General features: G+C 39.1%; 1 protein-coding gene across 2 annotated transcripts; it reads right to left on the reverse strand.

Moving 5' to 3' along the window:
• Positions 1-4,570: 4,570 nt before the first annotated feature.
• LOC120089178 (kxDL motif protein) lies at positions 4,571-19,942 on the reverse strand. Of its 2 annotated transcripts, XM_039046589.2 has the most exons (7): positions 19,749-19,942; positions 19,583-19,650; positions 19,426-19,492; positions 19,260-19,325; positions 16,324-16,445; positions 15,550-15,702; positions 4,571-5,074 (listed from the first exon to the last, which is right to left on the reverse strand). In XM_039046589.2, exons 5-7 carry the CDS (start codon positions 16,440-16,442, stop codon positions 4,972-4,974), a joined length of 375 nt encoding a protein of 124 aa, XP_038902517.1. In that variant the 5' UTR covers positions 16,443-16,445; positions 19,260-19,325; positions 19,426-19,492; positions 19,583-19,650; positions 19,749-19,942; the 3' UTR covers positions 4,571-4,971. The 2 variants fall into 2 exon arrangements, with proteins under 2 accessions (XP_038902517.1, XP_038902518.1); XM_039046590.2 differs by lacking the exons at positions 19,260-19,325; positions 19,426-19,492.
• Positions 19,943-20,495: the final 553 nt, after the last annotated feature.

Consider the following 20,495-nt stretch of genomic DNA (forward strand, 5'->3'; position numbering starts at 1 on the left):
GATCCCTCACCTTTTTTAAACGATGGCTTAGCGCACCGAGCTAATCTAAATGATCGCTTACTATTTACTAGACGATCACTTAGTAAAACCTACATGATCGTGTACCTTTTCTTAAGCGACAAGCACCCGATTATACGATAGTCATATACTATCTCCCACTTGCTTGTTCATTCTACACGATCGTCCTCTCCTCCTTCCTCTACCAATACCATCAAAGTCCACTATTTGAATTCTCACTCTGAGAATACCAAGGGCTTCGAGTGGTGGTGTCTTCCCCGGTTGCTGTTTGTTCGTGCGTTGCCATTCGTGTTGACGATCATGGTGTTGCTAGGCGACTGTTTGCTAGGCGATAAGGACTGTAGAGGAGTCGCTTCCGTTGGATTGAATTCGAGTGAAGATTGTCTTCAACTTATATGTTTACTCAATATGTTGTATTCTAATTGTCAAAGCATTCCTATAATTAGTGTTACAATGCATATTTGTTTGTTAGAATGTGTATGTGGTAATTCGGTCACAATGAAATTGGAAAGATCTGAACCCGCTCATAGATACTCTTGTTTAAGAGTTCCTTCAATTGGTATTAGAGCCAGGTTCTGATATTCCAATTTCATTGATGCAACGAATTGCATATACATTCGAAGTGGGTGCATATCTGCTCTCTATTTAATTGTTAAATTGTTTGTGGATGTGCAGAATAATGGATTTTTCTGGCATGTAACCTCGGTTTGATTAATTTTTTTGCATTTTCGGTTAATTGAAAATGTCCCTGCATTTTTGGGCGATGCTGTTTGAGTAAGATGATCAAGGGTTGATGTTTGATTAATTGTTTTGCATTTTCAGTTAATTGAAAAAGTCATTCGTGAAAAAGTTCGGAGCAAGAGTTGCTGTTTGAGTAAGAAGATCAAAGGTTGATCAGGTCGTGTAGACGATGGGGTAATAGATCACTGAGTATCGGATGCTCGGGTGTCATTTAACGCACGTGCACACTAGATGATCGTTTAGCTCAGCAAGTTTCGTCGCTTAGTAACTGACTAAACGATTGCGAAGTAACACATGGTAAATCGTTTACCTTTCGCCGCGTTAAGCGATCGTCTAGACAATTAGGCTTCGCAGCCTCGTTTTCGTCTAAGCGATCATTTACCTTTTTCGCGCTATCGTCTAGTGTGCGCTAAGCGATCGTTTACCTGCGGCGTTTACTAAACGATAGAGTTCTCCTAGCGGTTCAAGTCCTGGTTCACCTGTGAACCGGTTTGCTCGATGAAAAATGTAATAGATAGAGTTATTTCATTCTGGTTTTGTAAAAGTTCATCCCGGTCCATTAATCCTTGGTTTATTACATGAGATGTATGGTTATTTATATGTCATATGGTATGCACATATAGTAAATCCCACCTTATATTATGCATTGGTCATGCATCATCTCTTTATTGTAAATGTTATAATTTAGAGAAGCATAATTTAATTATGTAAGTGCTCATGCATCATATAATATAAGAGTTATATTTATGCATGCATAAAAAGCATTGACATGCATCATCTTTATATTATAATTGTTATAGTATAAGGGTGTATGGAAAGCATGTTTGCTAGGTTATTACGCGTATATAAAAGTTATGTATAGTAATGACCGGACATTGCATGAAGCATGACACATAGGTTTCTTTATACGCGTTATAAACACCTAGTTATACGCAATGTGTTTTAGTTATTTCTTTTTAATGGTTAAAGAGAAATTAGAACTAAAAGCAATAAGAAAGACATGCATGCTCACTTAGGCTTAATTCATGGTTTTGAAATGTTTAAAACTTGGATAACATAGACCTAAGATCACGGTTCTAATATGATTAGCAACCGTTAGGCTTTAATCTTTTAATCAATTTAATAGGATTAAATTGACTAATAAAAGGTTAAAGTATAGCAAATCTATCTATAAGGGACCTTTTGTCTAAAGTGGGTTCTGTCTAAGTTGGAGTATTTAAGTTGACGAAAATGTAATACCCCTACCTAGGAACCTACCTGGAAAGGTAAATTAGATAGATTTGATGCATGCATGCAAGTTAAGAACAGTCCATTAAAGTGTTTAAATGTGACTAAAAGTTGTTTATAAGCGGACTTAAGAAGATGACTTAGACTAAAATCAGTAGCCGGATTGTCTAGGTTAATAAACCTCTAAGTAAAACACTCTTTGGAGGTACTTAAGGCATATGATGATTCATTTAAATCTTTCACATTTCTCTTATACAGTCCACATCGTGAGATCTACCCTCGGCCTCGTTAGATTGAATAAAATGCAACAGCCCTTGGTCTCCCTCATTAGATTGAATAAAGTTTTTGTGCATCGCCTTGAGGCACCCTGGGAGTGTCCCCCTATAGGATGGCAGTTTTGCGTGTTTCTTTATTTGATCTCCTGTAAGAGGTTAAGGTTACTTAGTCTCTTGTCCTAATTTGCTTCTTCTCTATAATGGGCTCATTAGGGCGGGACTCTGGCACTGAAAGCGAGGGGTCACACTTATGTGAAATTGTTAAAGGTTAACAGTTTTGGACCAAATATATGGTGGCTGTTAGGTTCAGTTCCAAGAGTTGGTTCTGCCTAATGGTTGAGAATGTCTCATCCCAGTGAAGGGACATCTGATCACCCCACTGGTGACGTTCGTCCTGTCTCGCTAGGGCATCATTGCAAAATAGAAGTCTTACACTTAGGGTACTTGAAACTGTTTTGCAAAATTAATTGGTTAAAATGTGGTCTAGCAAAATCTAATAAAAGTTTTGTTCGTTTTTCAGCAACAATCTTTTGAAAATGGCCACAGCCACTTTGGCATTGCTTAGCACCGAGAATTTAACTGGCGATAAATTTTCGACATGGAAACACATGATCACGACGATACTAATCATCGAGGATCTCATGTTTTCCCTTACGGAGGTCTGTCATCCTATTCTAGCTCCGAATTCCCCTAGAAATATTCGGGAGCGATATGAGCGATGGACACAGGCGAATGAGAAGGTCCTCTTGGCAAGTCTTTCTGACGTCTTGGCCAAGAAGCATGAGCCCATGGTCTCAGCGCATGAGATCATGGAGTCCCTATAGGGAATGTTTGGACAACCGTCTGAACAGCTCCAACACGAGGCTCTTAAGTATATATTCAACTCCAAAATGCAAGAAGACACCTCTGTTCGTGAACGTGTGCTTAACATGATGGTCCACTTCAATGTGACAGTGTTGAATGGGTCAACCATCAATGATGGCAACTAGGTTAGCATAATCCTACATTTTTTACCAAGAGAGCTTCCTACACTTTGTTAGTAATGTGATTCTTAACAAAGTGAAATACAACCTTACAGCTCTCCTCAATGAGTTGCAGACCTACCAATCTTTACTGAAAAGTAAGGAGAGGAAGAAGGTTGAAGCAAATGTTGCTTCATCTTCCAGGACGTTCCATAGAGGTTCGACCTCAGGAACAAAGTTTGCACCTTCTACTTCTAACTTTGCAAAGGGGAAGAAGAAGAAGGGTGGTAAGGAAAAATGGAAGGCACCTGCTAACCTGCCACCTGTCGCTCCAAGAAGGCGTCCGCCGTTGGTTGAAAAGGGAAAATGTCTCCACTACAACCAGGATGGACATTTCTTAGAAATTACAGTTCATTTAGCCTTTCTCCCCACAGAATCACCTTCCTTGATCTTTTTATCAACAAGTTTTCATTGTTACCAATGAAGTAATATCCTTGATCAGCCAATATCCCCAAAGAGACTAAATTCCTCTTGAGTTTAGGTACATGCCTCACTTCCCCCATTCTCTTTGGTATTCAAGTCTTTGATATTGAATATTATAGATATTACAAGGCATTAATTTTAGTATGTGTGTCAAAATATGACAAATATTTGAAGTGTTTATGAGTAGAAAGTATCTATTAACATTTAGAGTCCGAGTATGAAACTTAATGTAATTAGAGTGTTAGATGATATAATTAAATTTACTATCACTAAAGTGTTAGATGATATAATTAAATTTACCATCACCCATCAAATTAAACTTTTGGATCAATGGTGATTTAAGATAGAATTTAAAGATTTTAATAATTAAGTTCAAGATATCCGTAAAAGAAACAATATTTTAGCAGTTTCAAAATGCTTGTTGCTTCTCATACTTATACTCCATCTTTTGACCTGAATCTTCCATGTATTCTTTTCCCCAACTTTTTTTTTTAAGTTTGTTACACTATTGTATGAATTCAGATGTGTTTCCCTAGGCTTTTGGTTAGGTAGTTTAGATTTTATAGTTTTTTTTTTTTTTTAGTTTATTAGAACTGTTCTAAAGGATTTGACTTAAAAGGTAAATCTGTCCATTTGTAGATTGATTTAGTTGTTTTTTCTAAACTTAAATAGTTTTGGTCATTTTTCAAAAATACCATATTATTTTGGCCACTTATCTAGTCCACCCTAAAATTTTCGTTTATATAAACTCAAACCCAATCCAAACTATACGAATTGGGTTGAATTTGTCGATCTTTTCGGATTATTGGATTTTTTTTAACATCCTAGAAAGCATGCTCAAGAAATTTGAAGAAATTCAAGATGGAAGATGAAACTATTTCTACTCCATTACCAATTAAAAGGTCTCCAAGAAAGAGAATTTTTGTCTGAAATAAAGGGACAATAGAAGCTGCTACATTCTAACAAATAAGGAAGCCTGACATACGTAAAATATGTTTCTTTTTTAACTCGTACTTCATTTGGATTTCTCCTCATCATAACGCTGCTTTACTCTTTGTACCTCGATTTCCTTGAACACTAGAATTGAGGTAAGACTTTGAAGCTACCAAGTACCAACCACGTTACACAATATAAATAAATGAGTGAATCAAACTTCATACCTAGTGAGATAAAAGGACAACATGATGAATATAATTTTGGAAGGATGATCTATCTACATTCTCATTCCCATTATGCTATGATTTTACATGCCGTCGTTTCTGTCGTTATCGAGGTATTTCAAGGTCTGGTCTCTTATCAAGAACTTCACTTGTTGACTCATCTGGAAATGCATCTGGATAAGTAGCCAAAATTCTCGATTTCATGCTCCTGATGAAGTAAAAACAGAAGGACGAACTAAACAAACTAGAAAGATATGGCCACATCTAATCAGTTGATAGGATTTGCCAATAGAAGCACAAATATATGTATATATATAAATGATTAAATTAGATCAATAAAATATATTGGTCATGATCTTTCCAGGTCCGGATAAAATTTCATAAGTTTCTTACAATGAAATAAGATGCAAAGAAAGAGAAGAGAGGATCATGTAACACCTTCTACAACTAAGGGTATGTTTGGATTGACAAGAAAAAAATGTTTTTATTTAAACTTTTTTGATAAAAACTATTTATAATAAACTTTGAAAATATTTCAAAAGCTATTTTAAAGAGTCTCCAAACACTTCAATTTTTTCCAAAATGATTTATTTTCAAAATTAAACACTTGAAAAGTTAACTAGACATACTCTAAATAGTAAATACGAGTGTGTTACATCAGAGAAGAAATTTTAAGTAACCACGATATGCTTTATGGGCACAAAAGTCATATCATTGGAAGATGGTTAGAAAATACCAATTCTCTTTCAGTTGCCTGAATTTATAACAAAAATTTAAACACAAAAAAGAAAAAGAGAGAGAAAAAGGTTGACTTCATTTCATATTCCAACGAGACAAAGGCCATTTTGAGAGTACTTCAAAAATGGTTTAAATCACTCTTTCAAGATTACTCTAAAAACATACTTTTAATCATTCAAAACTAATTTTGATAATATGAAAATTGAATTCATAAGTGTAAAAGTAAACATTAAATTAATTTTGAGTAATTAGAGACGTATTTCAGAGTGATTAAAAATAATTTTAACAATTTCAAAATCACTAGCAAACATACACGAAGTAATAACAAAATTACTGTAGTTCTTCCACAATAAAAAGAAATCACTGTCAAAAAAATCTTCTGGAAATTTAAATACATCGATGATCCACAAGGTAGAGGAGTTTGTAACTGTTCGCTAAAGGCCAAGGACTTTCAGAAAGACTTAGCGATAGTTTGTAGAGATCATGATACTCCATATATCTTGAAAAAGAAATATGTTGAACGAATTGAAATTAGACAGCGTTTATCCATCTCCTCTTCGATAATAACATATTATCATCAATTTCTCATCGTATTAAATTTTGTTTTGTTGGGGGATTAAGATGAAAGATATTGTTGAAAGTAGTTTTAACCAAAGGGTATTTTTGTAATTGTCTTCAGCCCTAGAGTTCACTAGATCTATTTATTCGCCTCGTTTCCTTGTATTTAGTGTATCAATTCAATAATAAGAAAAATGTCTGTATCGTGGTTTTTCTCCCTGTTCTAGGATTTCCACGTAAACTGTGTTGGTCTCTTTTTTCTTCTCTTTTCTTTTATATTTCATCATGGTATCAGAGCATGACGACAAAACCCTAGCCATCATCGACGAGAACCAACCACAGACGTCTTCGGCAACTCCCGTGGGAACCAACAAAGCTCCAATCGTGGACATCAAAGCTATCATCCAAGCGACAGTGAAGGCATATCTCCAAGCAGCCCTATCGCAACTGATCCCAGCCACCGTAGCCGTCCAACCGTCGCCGATAGAGGAGCGGTTTAGTCCTGCCGAGAGGTTCCAGCCGCCGCGTGAGGGAGTGCCATCGACTTTGTTCCAGACCGAAGCCTTCTTTGACGGTCAGAGACGCTCGATCCAGCCGCCGCAAGGAGTGTCATTGACTTCGTTCCAGACTGGGGGCTTTGTTCGATGGTCAAAGACGCACGATCGCGCCGAGCCGCACCGGTGGGATGCCGCTAAACACTTCATCCGCACCGGTCTTGCTGCACGAGCTGATCGCTCTAGCCCCTGTCCAGTCGCAGCCAAATCATGGTTGTGCCGCTAATCCAAGCAGATGATCCGATCCAGCCTCCATTCGTGACTCCTCCAGCCGACGGCTCGATTCTAGCATACACAGCTAGTTCTTCCCATATCCAACTGTCGATCGAAGCATCCTTTCCAGCTGTGCCAAATCATGATGGCTCAGCCCAATACCTTGATGATGTCCGACGACGGTTGGCATACCTCCAAATGCAGATTTCAAATTTCAACCTGTCACCACAAAGAATCCGGTAAATTCGTTCTCTATTTTGTCCAATGCAACTTACTTATCTCGCTCAATGGGAAATTCTGCAAGATTTTTGGTAGGAGAAAAATTAAATGGCCAAAATTATTTCTCGTGGTCCCAATCAATCAGAATGGTCTTAGAGGGACGGCACAAATTCGGGTATCTGACAGGAGAAATTCCGAAACCTATCCCGAGCGATCTTCAAGAAAGAAACTGGAAAGGGAAGGATTCTCTATTACGCTCTGTTCTCATCAATAGTATGGAGCCACAGATTGGCCGCCCTTTATTGTATGCAGCAACTGCCAAAGATATCTGGGAAGCAACAAGAGACCTGTACTCAAGCGACAGAAGGCATCTCGACTTTACACACTACACAAGCAGGTCCAAAAGTGCAAACAAGGGACCATGGATGTCACGTCCTACTTTAATAAACTGTCAATGTATTGGCAAGAGATGGACCTATGCCGAGAGATTGTCTAGAACTGTGCGCAAGATGGGGCTCAATACTTGAAACTTGAAGAGACCGACAAAGTGTATGTTTTCCTGGCGGGATTGAACCCCAAATTTGATAGTGTTCGGAGTCGCATATTGGGTCAACGACCTACACCCTCCCTCAAAGAAGTTTGTTCAGAGATACGACTGGAAGAGGATCCATCGCATGCTATGAACAATCTTGTTGCTGTTTCCACTGATGCAGCAGCCTTTGTTACAAAGGCGCCTAGTGCAGATGGTGATAAAAAGCCCACTCCTGTCTGTGAGCATTGTAAGAAGCCATGGCATACGAAGGACCAGTGCTGGAAGTTGCACAAGAGACCCCCAAACAGTAGGCGATGACAGACTAATGACAAATCAAATTCTAGGTGTGCCCTCGTAAGTGACTCGGTTAATGAGAATACTCATCATCAGTCCTCAACCGACAATAAGAACAACCTGAGTGCGGTCGAGGTGAGTGTTATTGCACAATCAGGTACATTTCCCTCTTTTGGCCTTATTAGCATTAATGGCAAGAAACCTTGGATTGTAGATTCAGGGGCCACAGATCACCTTACCAGTTCTTCAGATCTGTTTTTCATACTGGCCGAGTGCGGGGAATGAACGTATTAGAATTGCAGACGGGTCCTTTGCCCCAGTTGCAGGGAAAGGACATACCTCCCCGTTTGATGGTTTAGTACTGCGTGATACTCTACATGTGTCTAAAATCTCATATAATCTTTTATCTGCCAGTAAAATTACGAGAGATCTGAATTCCAAGGCAATTTTCTCACAAGATTCTGTTGTGTTTCAGGACCAGAAGTCGGGGATGACGGTTGGCACTGCCCGGCATGATAGGGCACTCTACTTCCTTTCTGATGATGCTTCTTCTAGGGAGGATCATAGAACTGGTTTTATGTCTTTAAATTTTTCTACTTCCGAAGACGAATTTATGTTATGGCATTATCGTTTAGGACATCCAAACTTTCAAGATATGAAATATTTGTTTCCGTATTTATTCCGCAATGTTAATATAACCTCTTTAAATTGTGATGTGTGTATTCGTGCCAAAGTCGTGTTACTTTTCGTTCTCAACTTTATAAGCCGTCCAGTCCCTTCTCCCTATTCATAGTGACGTCTGGGGACCCTCACCTACTACTACCTCCACTGGCAAACGTTGGTTCGTCACCTTTATAGACGACGACCACACCTGCCTTACTTGGGTCTTCTTACTTACTGATAAGTCTGAGGTATCTTCTGTCTTCCAACAATTCTATACAACTGTTGAAACCCAGTTCCGTGAAAAGATTGGAATTTTGAGGAGTGATAATTGGCGAGAGTTCTTTAACACCTCTTTCCGAGACTTTCTTGTGTCTAAGGGGATTGTCCACCAGAGCTTGTGTGCTTATACTCCCCAACAGAATGGAGTAGCCGAGCGTAAAAATCGTCATCTGGTAGAAGTCGCCCGGTCCTTAATGTTGTCTACCACTCTTCCGTCCTATTTGTGGGGGAATGCCATTCTTACTGCCGCCACCTCATTAATCGCATGTCCTCTCATGTCCTTGACTTTCATAATCCCTTGGACCTATTCAAAGAATCTTATCCGACTACTAGCTTGATTTTCGATGTTCTCCTCCGGGTCTTCGATTGTGTCGCATTTGTCCATTCCCATGGTCCAAATCGCACAAAATTCACTCTACGTGCTCAGAAATGTGTCTTTGTTGGGTACCCTCTCCACCAACATGGGTATAAGTGATATCATCCGTCTTCTCATAAGTATTTTGTCTCCATGGACATTACCTTCCTTGAGGATCAGCCCTTCTTTACCGTTAGTTCTCTTCAGGGGAGAGCTTGGGTGAAGAGACTAACTGGTCTTCCTATGCTATTCCCTTAGAATCAACCCCTATTCCTTCTCCCAGTTCTGAAAATGCCTGTCCAGTCCTTCCTACCAACCAGATTCCATGGATAACCTACTATAGGAAGAATCTTAGAAAGGAAGGGGCGCCACCTGTTGAACAGTCGGCTTCGGTCCATGAATCAGACCCTGTATCAGGTCCAGGTACATGTATTCCTGAAGCTAATGATGTTGATATATGTATGGAGACTGACAAATGCAAAGAGGATAAGGACGAAGGAGGTGGCAATATCGAAAATGTGACAGATGAGGAGACAGCTGAGAATGATAGCAGTAAGGAAAAAATGCCAGCAATTGGTGAGGAAGTGGAGGGTATTACTGAAATTCCTGATATACAGATGACCGATCATGCTGAGAAACCTGGAGAGTTGAAAAATCATGATGTCTCTCTCGATCTTCCTATAGCGCTGAGGAAAGGTACTCGTTCATGCACGAAGTACTCTATGCATAGCTACAGGACATATAGTAATCTGTCTCCCGAATTTAAAGCTCTCACTACCAACTTGGACGTTGTCATGATCCTAAGCAGTATTCGTGAAGCAATGGAGAGTCTTGAATGGAAAACGATTGTTATGGAAGAAATGAAGGCTCTTGGGAAAAATGGAACTTGGGAATAAGTGTTTGTACCTGAAGGGTACAAGACAGTTGGATGCAAATGAGTGTTCACTGTAAAGTACAAATCAGATGGGATGATTGATCGGTATAAGGCCAAACTAGTTGCTAAAGGCTTCACTCGGAAATTCGGAGTTGATTACTCTGAAACATTCTCTCCTGTGGCCAAACTCAACACTATTCGAGTATTGTTGTCTATTGCTGTGAACAAATATTGGCCACTTCACCAGTTAGATGTTAAGAATGCATTCCTGAACGGAGAATTTAAAGAGGAAGTCTATATGAGCCCCCCTCCTGAGTTCGAGAGTCAGTTCAAGCACAGGGTATGCAGACTAAGGAAGTCGTTATATGGGTTGAAACAGTCTCCAAGGGCTTGGTTTGACAGGTTCACCACATTTGTTAAAGCACAGGGATATAAACAAGGGCACTCAGATCATACACTGTTGAAGTGGCCAATCATTTATTCCATCTTGAGGGTTGTTCGTTGCAGAAGCATCTCAAGTATGTCTCGAGGCATCGGTTGACTCTCTCGATTTGACCATTTGTTTGCGGGTGGAAAGCGATGCTTCTTTTCAGTTGAGTTCCCAATGAGTTGAACACCTCCCTTCAAAAATTACTCAAGAAAATTGTCTCTGTCCGTTGTAATCAATTTGGGGATGCCGTGATGTTTAACTACCTCTTGGATGAAGGTTTCTACTACTTGTTTAGCTGAGAATGGGTGTTTCAAAGGGATGAAGTGTCCATATTTGCTTAAGCGGTCAACAACCACCAGGATGGAATCGAACCCCCCTCTCTCGGTAGTCCTTCTATGAAGTCCATTGTCCATTCTTCCATTGTCAATTCTGGGATGGGAAGTGGTTGTAACAGCCCTGCAAGTGTCAAGGATTCGGTCTTATTCCTTTGGCAGATTTCACAACTTTCCACATATCTTTTTATGCCTGATTTCATCCCTGGCCAATGCAATTCCCCGTTCATCCGTTTATAGGTTCTCAAAAATCCTGAGTGGCCCCCTAGTACAGAATCGTGGAAGGTATGTAATAGGGACAGAATTAACGATGAACTTCGTGGTATCACCAGCCTTCTTTTGTATAAAAGCTTGTTGTTCTTCCATTGATACTTAGGCTTGCCTTCTGGATCTTCTTTCAATAATGCAATGATCTTTTATAGTTCTTCATCTTGTTCTACTTCCTTAAGGATAAGCTCCACATCTACTACGGTAGAGGAAAACAAGCTTTGTAGCTCTGTTATCGGGGATACGCGCGATAGAGCATCCGGCTTTATTTAAAAGTCCCGACTGATATAGTATTTCAAAATCATAGCCTAAAAGCTTGGTGAGCCAATGTTGGAATTGAGGTTGTACCTCTCTCTGCTCGATTAAAAATTTTAAAGCCTTTTGATCGGATATAACCATGAACTTCCCTCCCAACAGATAGTGTCTCCACTTTTGAACTGCTAAGACCACAGCCATCAATTCCCTCTCATATATGGATTTGGCTTGGGCTCGCGGAGAAAGTTTTTGGCTGAAATAAGCGATTGGTTTATCCCCTTGAGATAGCACGACTCCCAACCCTGTTCCAGAGGCATCTGTTTCTATGATGAATGGTTTGCTGAAATTGGGCAATGCTAAGACCGAGCAAGAAACCATTTGTTGTTTTAAGTCTTCAAATGCCCATGACGCCTACTCATCCCAATTAAAACCATTCTTTTGGAGTAATCTCGTGAGGGGAGCTGCTCTTATGCTGTAACCTTTCACAAACCTCTGGTAATACCCGGTCAATCCCAGAAATCCACGCAGCTCTGTCGCATTTGTAGGGCAAGGCCAATTCACCATTGCTTGTATCTTTTCACCATCAACCTCAATCCCTTGTGGAGAGATCCAATGCCCCAGGTATTGTATGCGTCCTTGACAGAAAGCGCATTTCTTCTGATTGGCATACAGCTGATTATCCCTCAGAACGTTAAATACTACTCCCAAATGTGTTTCAAGGGTAGACAAATCAGGGCTATAAACCAGAATATCGTCAAAAAACACAAGAATAAAGCGGCGTAGGAAGGGTCGAAAAACCTGATTCACGAGGGATTGGAAAGTGGCTGGGGCATTGGTGAGACCAAAAGGCATCACTAAGAATTCATAGTGGCCTTTGTGGATGCGGAACGTTGTCTTCTCGATGTCTCCTTCCCTCATTTTGATTTGGTGATAACCGGACTTGAGGTCAAGCTTGGAAAAAACCACTGCTCCATGTAACTCATCAAGCAGTTCTTCAATAACAGGGATCGGAAACTTATCGACAATAATGGCTTGGTTAAGCTTTCAGTAATCCACACAGAATCGCCAGCCCTCGCCCTTCTTCTTAACCAACAACACCGAACTCGAGTAAGGACTTCTGCTTGGCCGTATAAATCCAGCTTGCAACATTTCTTGCACCAGTTTTTCTATTTCTTCTTTCTGCGCGTGACCATACTTATACGACCGAACGTTGATCGGATCCTGTCCCTCTTTGATGATGATACGATGGTTGACTGCCCTATTAGGTGGGAGGGTTGCTGGCATTGCAAAAACATCTTGGTTTTGTTCTAAGAGAGCCGTGATCATTATTGGCAGCTGAGTTGGAGTTTTTCCTTCATTTTCCTTCTCTACCCCTCCTTCGTTTTCAATCTCTAAATGCTGGAAATCAACTAAGAACCCTAAATCATCCTCCTTCCATTGTTTACTCAAGGTCTTGAAGGACACTTCTGCTTTTGTAAGAGAAGGATCCCCTCTCAATGTTACATGTGCCTCTCCTGACCAAAAATCCATGGTTAATGACGGCCAGTGGATGCCCATGAAACCTGTGGTGCACAACCACGACATTCCCAATACCACATTCATCTGCCCAAGTTCCATTGCCAGAAAATCCTCCCTTAGTACCAGCCCTGGTAGTTGCAGTTCTACATTCTTACATACCCCTTTGCCTTCTATTTCGCTCCCATTGCCGATTACTACTCCAAACTTCGTTTGATGTTCTAACGGTATTTCGAGCTCCCTCCTGTATCTTGATGGATGAAATTGTGCGTCGCTCCCAAGTCAATGAGCACCAACACTTCCCTTCCCCTTATCTCTCCTTTGAGTTTCATAGTTCCCTTTGCTTAGAACCCAAGTAAGGAATTCAACGCTAGCTCTACCTTCTCCATAACCTCAGTGTTTTCCAATTCAAACTTCTCTTCCTCTTCTTCAACTTCTTCGACTACCGGATCCTCTTCCTTGTTGGCTATGAAAAGCATGAGTTGCCTGTTCTCCCTTACCTTACATCGGTGCCCAGGCGCGTATTTCTCATTACATCGAAAACACAATCCCTTGTCGAGCTGGTCCCTGAATTTCACGTCCAATAGCCTTTTCAGAGGAGCATCCTTCTTCATAGGAAAATGCTTGACCGATATCGCTACCTACTTCATGGGCAAGGTCTCATGACCTTTGCTTTGGGCCTTTTCAACCCACCTACTCCAAGATCCCTCAACGCTAGTTTTAGGGCCAAATTCCTATCGTTCACCAGTTAGGCTTCGCGCATACATTCATCTAACGTTTTGGGATTACGACTAATCACCTCTGCTTGCAACACCGGCTCCAGCCCATTCATGAAGGCGTCCCTCAACACATTCTCCGATAGTTCTGGAAAAGGCGCCGAATATGTGACATTTCTTCACATACTCGGGATACGAGCGATCTTGTTTAATTTTTAGCAACCGAGCACCGAGACTTCCTTCTCCCACGCTTCGATAATGCTCGAAGAGCCTCTTCTTCAGTTCTTCCCAAGTTGTTATGGTTGTCCGATTATTACTCCATCGGAACCAATCCACCTCGTCGGGGGCGAAGCTGATCACGGCAACCTTGACCTTCTCAGCATCGGAAAGCTCATGTATCTCAAAGTAGTGCTCTGCGCGGTACACCCAGGATTCCGAATTCTCCCCTGTGAAAAGAGGTATTTCAAGTCTTTTGTACTTACCTTTATTCGTGCTTCCAACTCCTGCCGATTGGGAAGATTCCGCTTCGTCCACCCTTCCTTTTTCTTTGATCGTGCTTCCTTCTGTAAGCATCGTTTCTTCCTTTCTTCGAGCGGAATTGCTTTCTCGGACCTCCTCAGTAAGCTTCTCGAGGTTCTTACATAACCCGCTCAGAAGTTCCCTCAAACCAGCCATCTCTTTTTCAGTAGTCTCCAACCTTTCTTCCATTTGCTTCTGAGTCATAGCTCGAGTCTTCTCCAGGATTGTGGCTCTGATACCACTTGTTAAGACCCTCTGTTCTTCTTCGACCTATTCCACCAACACTCTTACAAGAACAAGAAAAACAAACGGAACCAAAGAAGCAAGAATAAGCAAACGATGAGATTAAGTACTTAATAAATCCAACGATCAACAGACAAGAAATACAAGAGCTACTATCCTTTAACCAAGATAGAAAAACAGAGAACAAACAAATTAACCCTAAGAACCCAGCAGGAATTCGAGAGAGCTGGGAAATCCCTCCATGAAGACACTCCTCCTTATCCCCCCCCCCCCTCAAGTTACCGGGTGCCCTATTTAATCAGCCGCTGGTGGTCCCTACCTCACCGAAATTCTCTCCCAACATTTCTCCTAACCCGTCTTTGCCCCTCCCACTGCTTCCATAATCGATTTTCCTTGCACATTTCCCCTTTTACCCTTTTATAAGTGTAGATTATTGGGGGTTTTACAGAAATCTGGCTGAAGAAGGTGTTGTCTAATCTTCACCAAGATAGTGAGCTTCCAATGAAATTGTTTTGTGATAATAAAGCAGCAATAAGCATCGCAAACAATCCAATCCAACATAACAGAACCAAAAATATAGAGATTGACACACTTCATCAAAGAGAGGCTAAATAGTGGAAGCATTTGCATCCCCTATATTCCCTCAAACCAACAAGTGGCAGATGTTCTCACCAAGGGTTACTTAGGCCAAACTTTGATTATTGTATCAACAAGTTGGGCTTTATTGATATTTATGCCCCAACTTGAGGGGGAGTGTTGAAAGTAGGGTTTTAACCTCACGTCCTTCTCAATCGTTGAGAATGTCTCGACGTAGTGGAAGGATTGTAATTGTCTTCAGCCCTAGGGTTCTCTAGGGTCTATTTATTCGCCCTGTTCCCTTGTATTCAGTGTATCAATTCAATAATAAGAAAAAGATCTGTATCGTGGTTTTTCTCCCTGTTCTAGAGTTTCCACGTAAACTGTGTTGGTCTCTCTTTTCTTCTCTTCTCTTCTCTTTTATATTTCATCAGATACCATATATTCCAACAGACAAAACTTTTGATATGGTAGAACAGGAGAACCACCGAAAAATGATAAACAATAATGAAAAGAACTTATGTGACAGTAAAAACAATTAATCACCATACCTTATTTTCTGAAATATGTAATCAAGGTCAGATTTCATAGAGTTTAAAAGACGAGTATTTCTGGATAGATCTCCAGACACTTCAGCATAGCAATGCTCTGAAAACTCGTTGAAATGAGAGAGGACTGCATTGCTATCCTGCAATCTCCCCAATCTACGATGAGTGATTCAATGGCACAATCAAACAATGACAATAATAATAATAACAAATTTTCATAAAAGAAAAATATCAAACAGTTCGAAGATTAAGTCGGTACAAAACCCCAATTTGGGTCCTAATTTGTCAAATTTCACCTCTACTGTTGACAGCAATTCTGATAAGCAAAAGAGCTAAGAAGCATGGACACAGATATGAGATATGGATACGACACGATACGATACTGATACGGCAACACATCATTTTCTAAAAGTTTAGAACATGGATACGGCAAGGACACGTTTAAAACATACATTTTTAAACCTATATATCATTTTTAAACGAGAAGGAAATTTAAAGTTAATGAGTTTATTCATTTCTATGCTTAAAAAATTAATTTGATGTATTTCGCTCAAATTTTATTATTTTTTTTCTTATATATGTTGAACTTAGTATATGTAAGAAGTGTTTGATATACCAAATGCTAGTCCTATTTTGACTTTATACAACTAGCATACTAACAAGTTTCCGATACATATCCAACAAGTGTCCAAGTGTCCAACACGTGTCGGACACGGACACGCTAGTCAAACTAAAATATCCCTGCTTCTTAGCAAAAGAGTGAGAAACATAACTTACATGAGGTGTTGCAAATGGTTGAGAGAGTTCAAATCATCATTATTCATCAAAGTTTTGAACTCCTGAGAGAGCTCCTCCGAGGCTATTCTTATTGACTCACCTTCTGCCCGCTGCTCCATCGTCTTTATAACAACCCCAAATTTAGCACTTAAATTAGGGAACATTGTCAAACTTGATAAAGTATTTAAACGGGGCAAAACAGCATAACTAAAACAACAAAACTAGCCCATTACTTTTTTACTATAAAAAAAAAGAACAATCCAAAACTTTTGAAATAAATATCACTAAACAATCAAGTCCCAACACATAAGAAAGGACATTCAAGTTTAATATACCTCTAATAACAACCAAACTTCTAAAACAGTTTGACAACTCCAACACAAATTTCTAATTCAGACTTTAAAGACAAACAATAAAGAACGAATGAATGACAAGACAACCAATCCACAACTTAACCCAATTACTTTAAGAAATACTAGTTAAAGTACCATAAAACTAGCTAATTAATGGTCCTTATTCGTCATCCCTCATCTCCTGCTAAGCTAAGGAAGAAGTTTATTAAAGCACAATTCCAACATATTGATCATCTCTACCTAACCCTTTATTTTGGAAAAAGATTCACATGCTAACACTGAGTTTCACAACCAACACCTAAAAAAGGTGTAAAGTTCCAAATGAAACGAGACTTTTCTTATTTTACACCAAAACCAATGTCTATCATATTGTAGAAAGCAAATCATAGTGGTATATTTGGAGTCTCGACCCATTAGATTCCTTTATCTTCCCAATATAACAAAAACTTTCTTTAACACTTTTCTTTTCCTCACACTAAACTTTATTGAGACCAATAAACTCAAGTTGCTCTTTTCTACTTTTCAAGTGAGAGATGTGTTAGGAACCAAGGTAGTATGGGATGCCTTTGTCCCACATTGGTTAGAATGGGATGACCAATGTGGTACTTAAGTGGCTTGGCTCTCCCATCCCAATAGCTAGCTTTTGGGGTGTGGTTCTCCAAGGTGCATAAGTACCTAACAATGGTATCAAAGCCGGTTTTCGACGTTCCGAAGTGGGAGGGTTTTGACTAAGTGTGGCCGAGTGAAGTACCGCCGGAGTAGCTGCCGGGACGTCGGCTTTCCAAGGATCGGGTATTGTTAGGAACCAAGGTAGTATGGGATGCCTTTGTCCCACATTGGTTAGAATGGGATGACCAATGTGGTACTTAATTAGCTTGGCTCTCTCATCCTAATTGCTAGCTTTTGGGGTGTGGTTCTCCAAGGTACTCAAGTACCTAACAATGGTATCAGAGCAGATTGTCGACGTTCCGGAATGAAACTGGCGGAGGGTTCTGACTTAAACCCCACGTGAGTAACACAGGAAGCCGATTGTCAACTTCCCCCCTTTTTTCTTCTGGTTATAACACAAGAAAAACCAAAGTACCCTAATTCGATCCATCTAACTTAAACCCCACGTGAGTAACAATAACCTGTCGTCCCCTTAAAATTTGACTCAAGAGTCACCAGCTTCACTGACTAGCAAACCAAAACACTTTGGTTCTTTAACATACCTTTTTTTTTCATGAACAAACCAACTACTTTAATCTCATACCAGTACCTGCTCTGTTGTGACTCAATTTCCTTTTAGCATCACCATTTCCACCAATTAGCAAAACATAACACTACTTCCATAGTTGTTTCTCATCTTAACAACCTATCTACTATCTATTTTCTTACCTCCAGTCTCATAGCACTATAAAACTTACTATCCAATTTTCTTACATCCAGTGTCATAGCACTATAAAATTTACTATCCATCAACATGTTTGAATTAAAACGTCTTTTCTCTAATAAAGTCCAATCCTCCCATGAGCTAAGCTAGTGTCAAGTGGCCTCCTAACACCCTTTTTCTGTGGAGTCAACTAAACAACCAACACATACTTTTATCTAATCAATAAACAAACAATAACAATCAACCGGTACATAAAGCTATATAAATACTTTTAAGCACAACTATCAAAAAAAAAATTTTAACTGTTGATACATACTTGACGATGACAGAATCCATTAATAATCATAGGGACACTTGGGACTAAAAATGTAACTCAGTCAACGAAATATCCATGGGCTCTAATACCAACCGTAATGACTCGACTTTCCGTGACCTCTATCTACGGTCATTACCAAATGCATGCAATTTCAAATCCAAAATTAGTTAATCATTTTAACATTAAATAATTTTTTTAAAATAAATAAAACACTGTCAAGACAATTTAATGAAAAGCCAAAACAAGTCTTTAGTTTGGATCCCTAAAAAACGTTAATTTAGAAACATTTAAAGTTAAAACTGCTATTTCAATGGATCACATTAAAGCACCAAGGCAATCTTGAAAATATGATAATAGGTGGAAGCAATGACACTAGTCCCATGACTCTATCACAGATCACCTTGTCATGCACCCAGTGCATTCTTGCCTTTACCTAAAAAATATTTAAAGAAAAGAAAGAACATTTAAAATACTCGGTAAGTTACCTCACTACTAGTCAAGTCATGCAATCATGAGTTCAAAAATCATTAAAACTGGTGGGACCTAAAACTTAGCCAAAATCCGGCCAAAACTATGCCATTCCAGGCTAAAATCTTTGCCAATCCTCATAAAGTTTTGTCATTCTAGGCTAAACTGTGCAACTCCAAACAGAAACTATGTCATTACAGGCTTTGTCATTGTAGGCATCATATCAAGTTCGTAAATCCATGAACATACACACACGCACGCATGAAGTCCCACATAAAATCACAAATCATGCTAAAAATTCTAAACCTGGCTAATAACATAAAATTATCATAGTCAAACACATATAGAGCCACGTTTAGTCAACATTCATCACAAAATCATTCAGTCAGTAATAATATCATATCATTCGAACAGTAGTGTCACTTACCCTGAAATTGAATCTCAACTATATCCAAATAATCTTCCTTTAGCTTACTGAAGTCTCAATCCACACCTAAATCATAAGCCAGAATTACTTTCAATATTTAGGGCCTACCCACAGCCGGGGGGGGGGCCCCCCCCCCAAAAAAAAAAAACAATATTTCGGTACTTACTGAAAATCCGCTAAGAAATTATTGGTACGTGCTGTAAAACGGTATTAGTCTCCCCAAAACATCAAATCTATGACCAAAACGCCATGGGTTAACAAAATACAGCATTGCTAGGTTTGTGGGTAGCAAAATTCATCCAAGAAACTTAATCAAACGCTACCTGAAACACCCGCCGGCGTGGGTCACGGCGGTGGCTGGGTGTTCGACGGCAAAGCTGTGGCTAGAGCACTGAAAATAGAGACCAAACGAAGAGAAAAGTGCTAAGAAACCAAAGCCCGTGAGAAAGAGGGAGAAAGTCGAGAGTTAGAGAGAGGGATCGAACAAACCCCATTGAACGCCGATTGACGGGCTGTACAGCGACGACGAGCGCGAGCGTGCGACGACAACCGGTGATCGGAGGCTGGCCTGCGGCGAATGGATCTGCAAGAGAGAGTGAGAGAGACGAAAAAACCTGATCACTAATTCTTTTTCTCTTTTTCTTTGTTAGATTAAACCGTAGGTTTACGGCTTAACCTTAGTCAAATTTCAAACCGGTTTGATAACGTTTTTATCTTCTTTCTGTTTCATGTTTTTTTTATGAATTAGAAACGATAATATGTTTAGTAATTATTTTTTTTTCTTGTTTGTTAGGTTGTATTTGAGATTATTGTAACTTTTAAAATAATTGTTGTTGATTGTGTTTTTAGGAAAATCAACTATAAAAATTAAAAAAATAAAATAAAATAGTGTTTGATAAATTTCACTTTAAACTTGAAAAAAAAATAAGTTAGATAATTGGTAAATAAATAAAAAGAACATTTTATTTGAGATATAATAACTAAAATAGATTTATAATCAACCTTTTTAATTTTTTGTAATTTAAAATTTTAAATAATTGTTTAGTATGATAATTTTTTTTTGTTATAGACTAATTTTTAAATATTGAGAAAAATAGTTTTATTTAAAAAAAATGAATATGATACACTTTTTTAAAAAATGATGCATTTAACTCAAAAAAAATAGAAAATAAATTTGATTGGATGAGAAATAGATAAATATATAAAATAAATCTTCTTTTTAAAATATAAAATTTG

The sequence above is a fragment of the Benincasa hispida genome, chromosome 10, assembly GCF_027475165.1.
Source record: "Benincasa hispida cultivar pf3 chromosome 10, pf3_genome.v1.1, whole genome shotgun sequence".
NCBI classification, from domain to species: domain Eukaryota; kingdom Viridiplantae; phylum Streptophyta; class Magnoliopsida; order Cucurbitales; family Cucurbitaceae; genus Benincasa; species Benincasa hispida.

Coding starts and splice junctions, on each gene's coding strand:
- LOC120089178 (XM_039046590.2), bottom strand. CDS start 16,442: ATGGAGCAGCGGGCAGAAGGTGAGTCAATAAGAATAGCCTCGGAGGAG. Junction 15,703..16,323: donor AACCATTTGCAACACCTCAT/GTAAGTTATGTT, acceptor CACTCATCGTAG/ATTGGGGAGATTGCAGGATA. Junction 5,075..15,549: donor TACATATTTCAGAAAATAAG/GTATGGTGATTA, acceptor TTACTTCATCAG/GAGCATGAAATCGAGAATTT.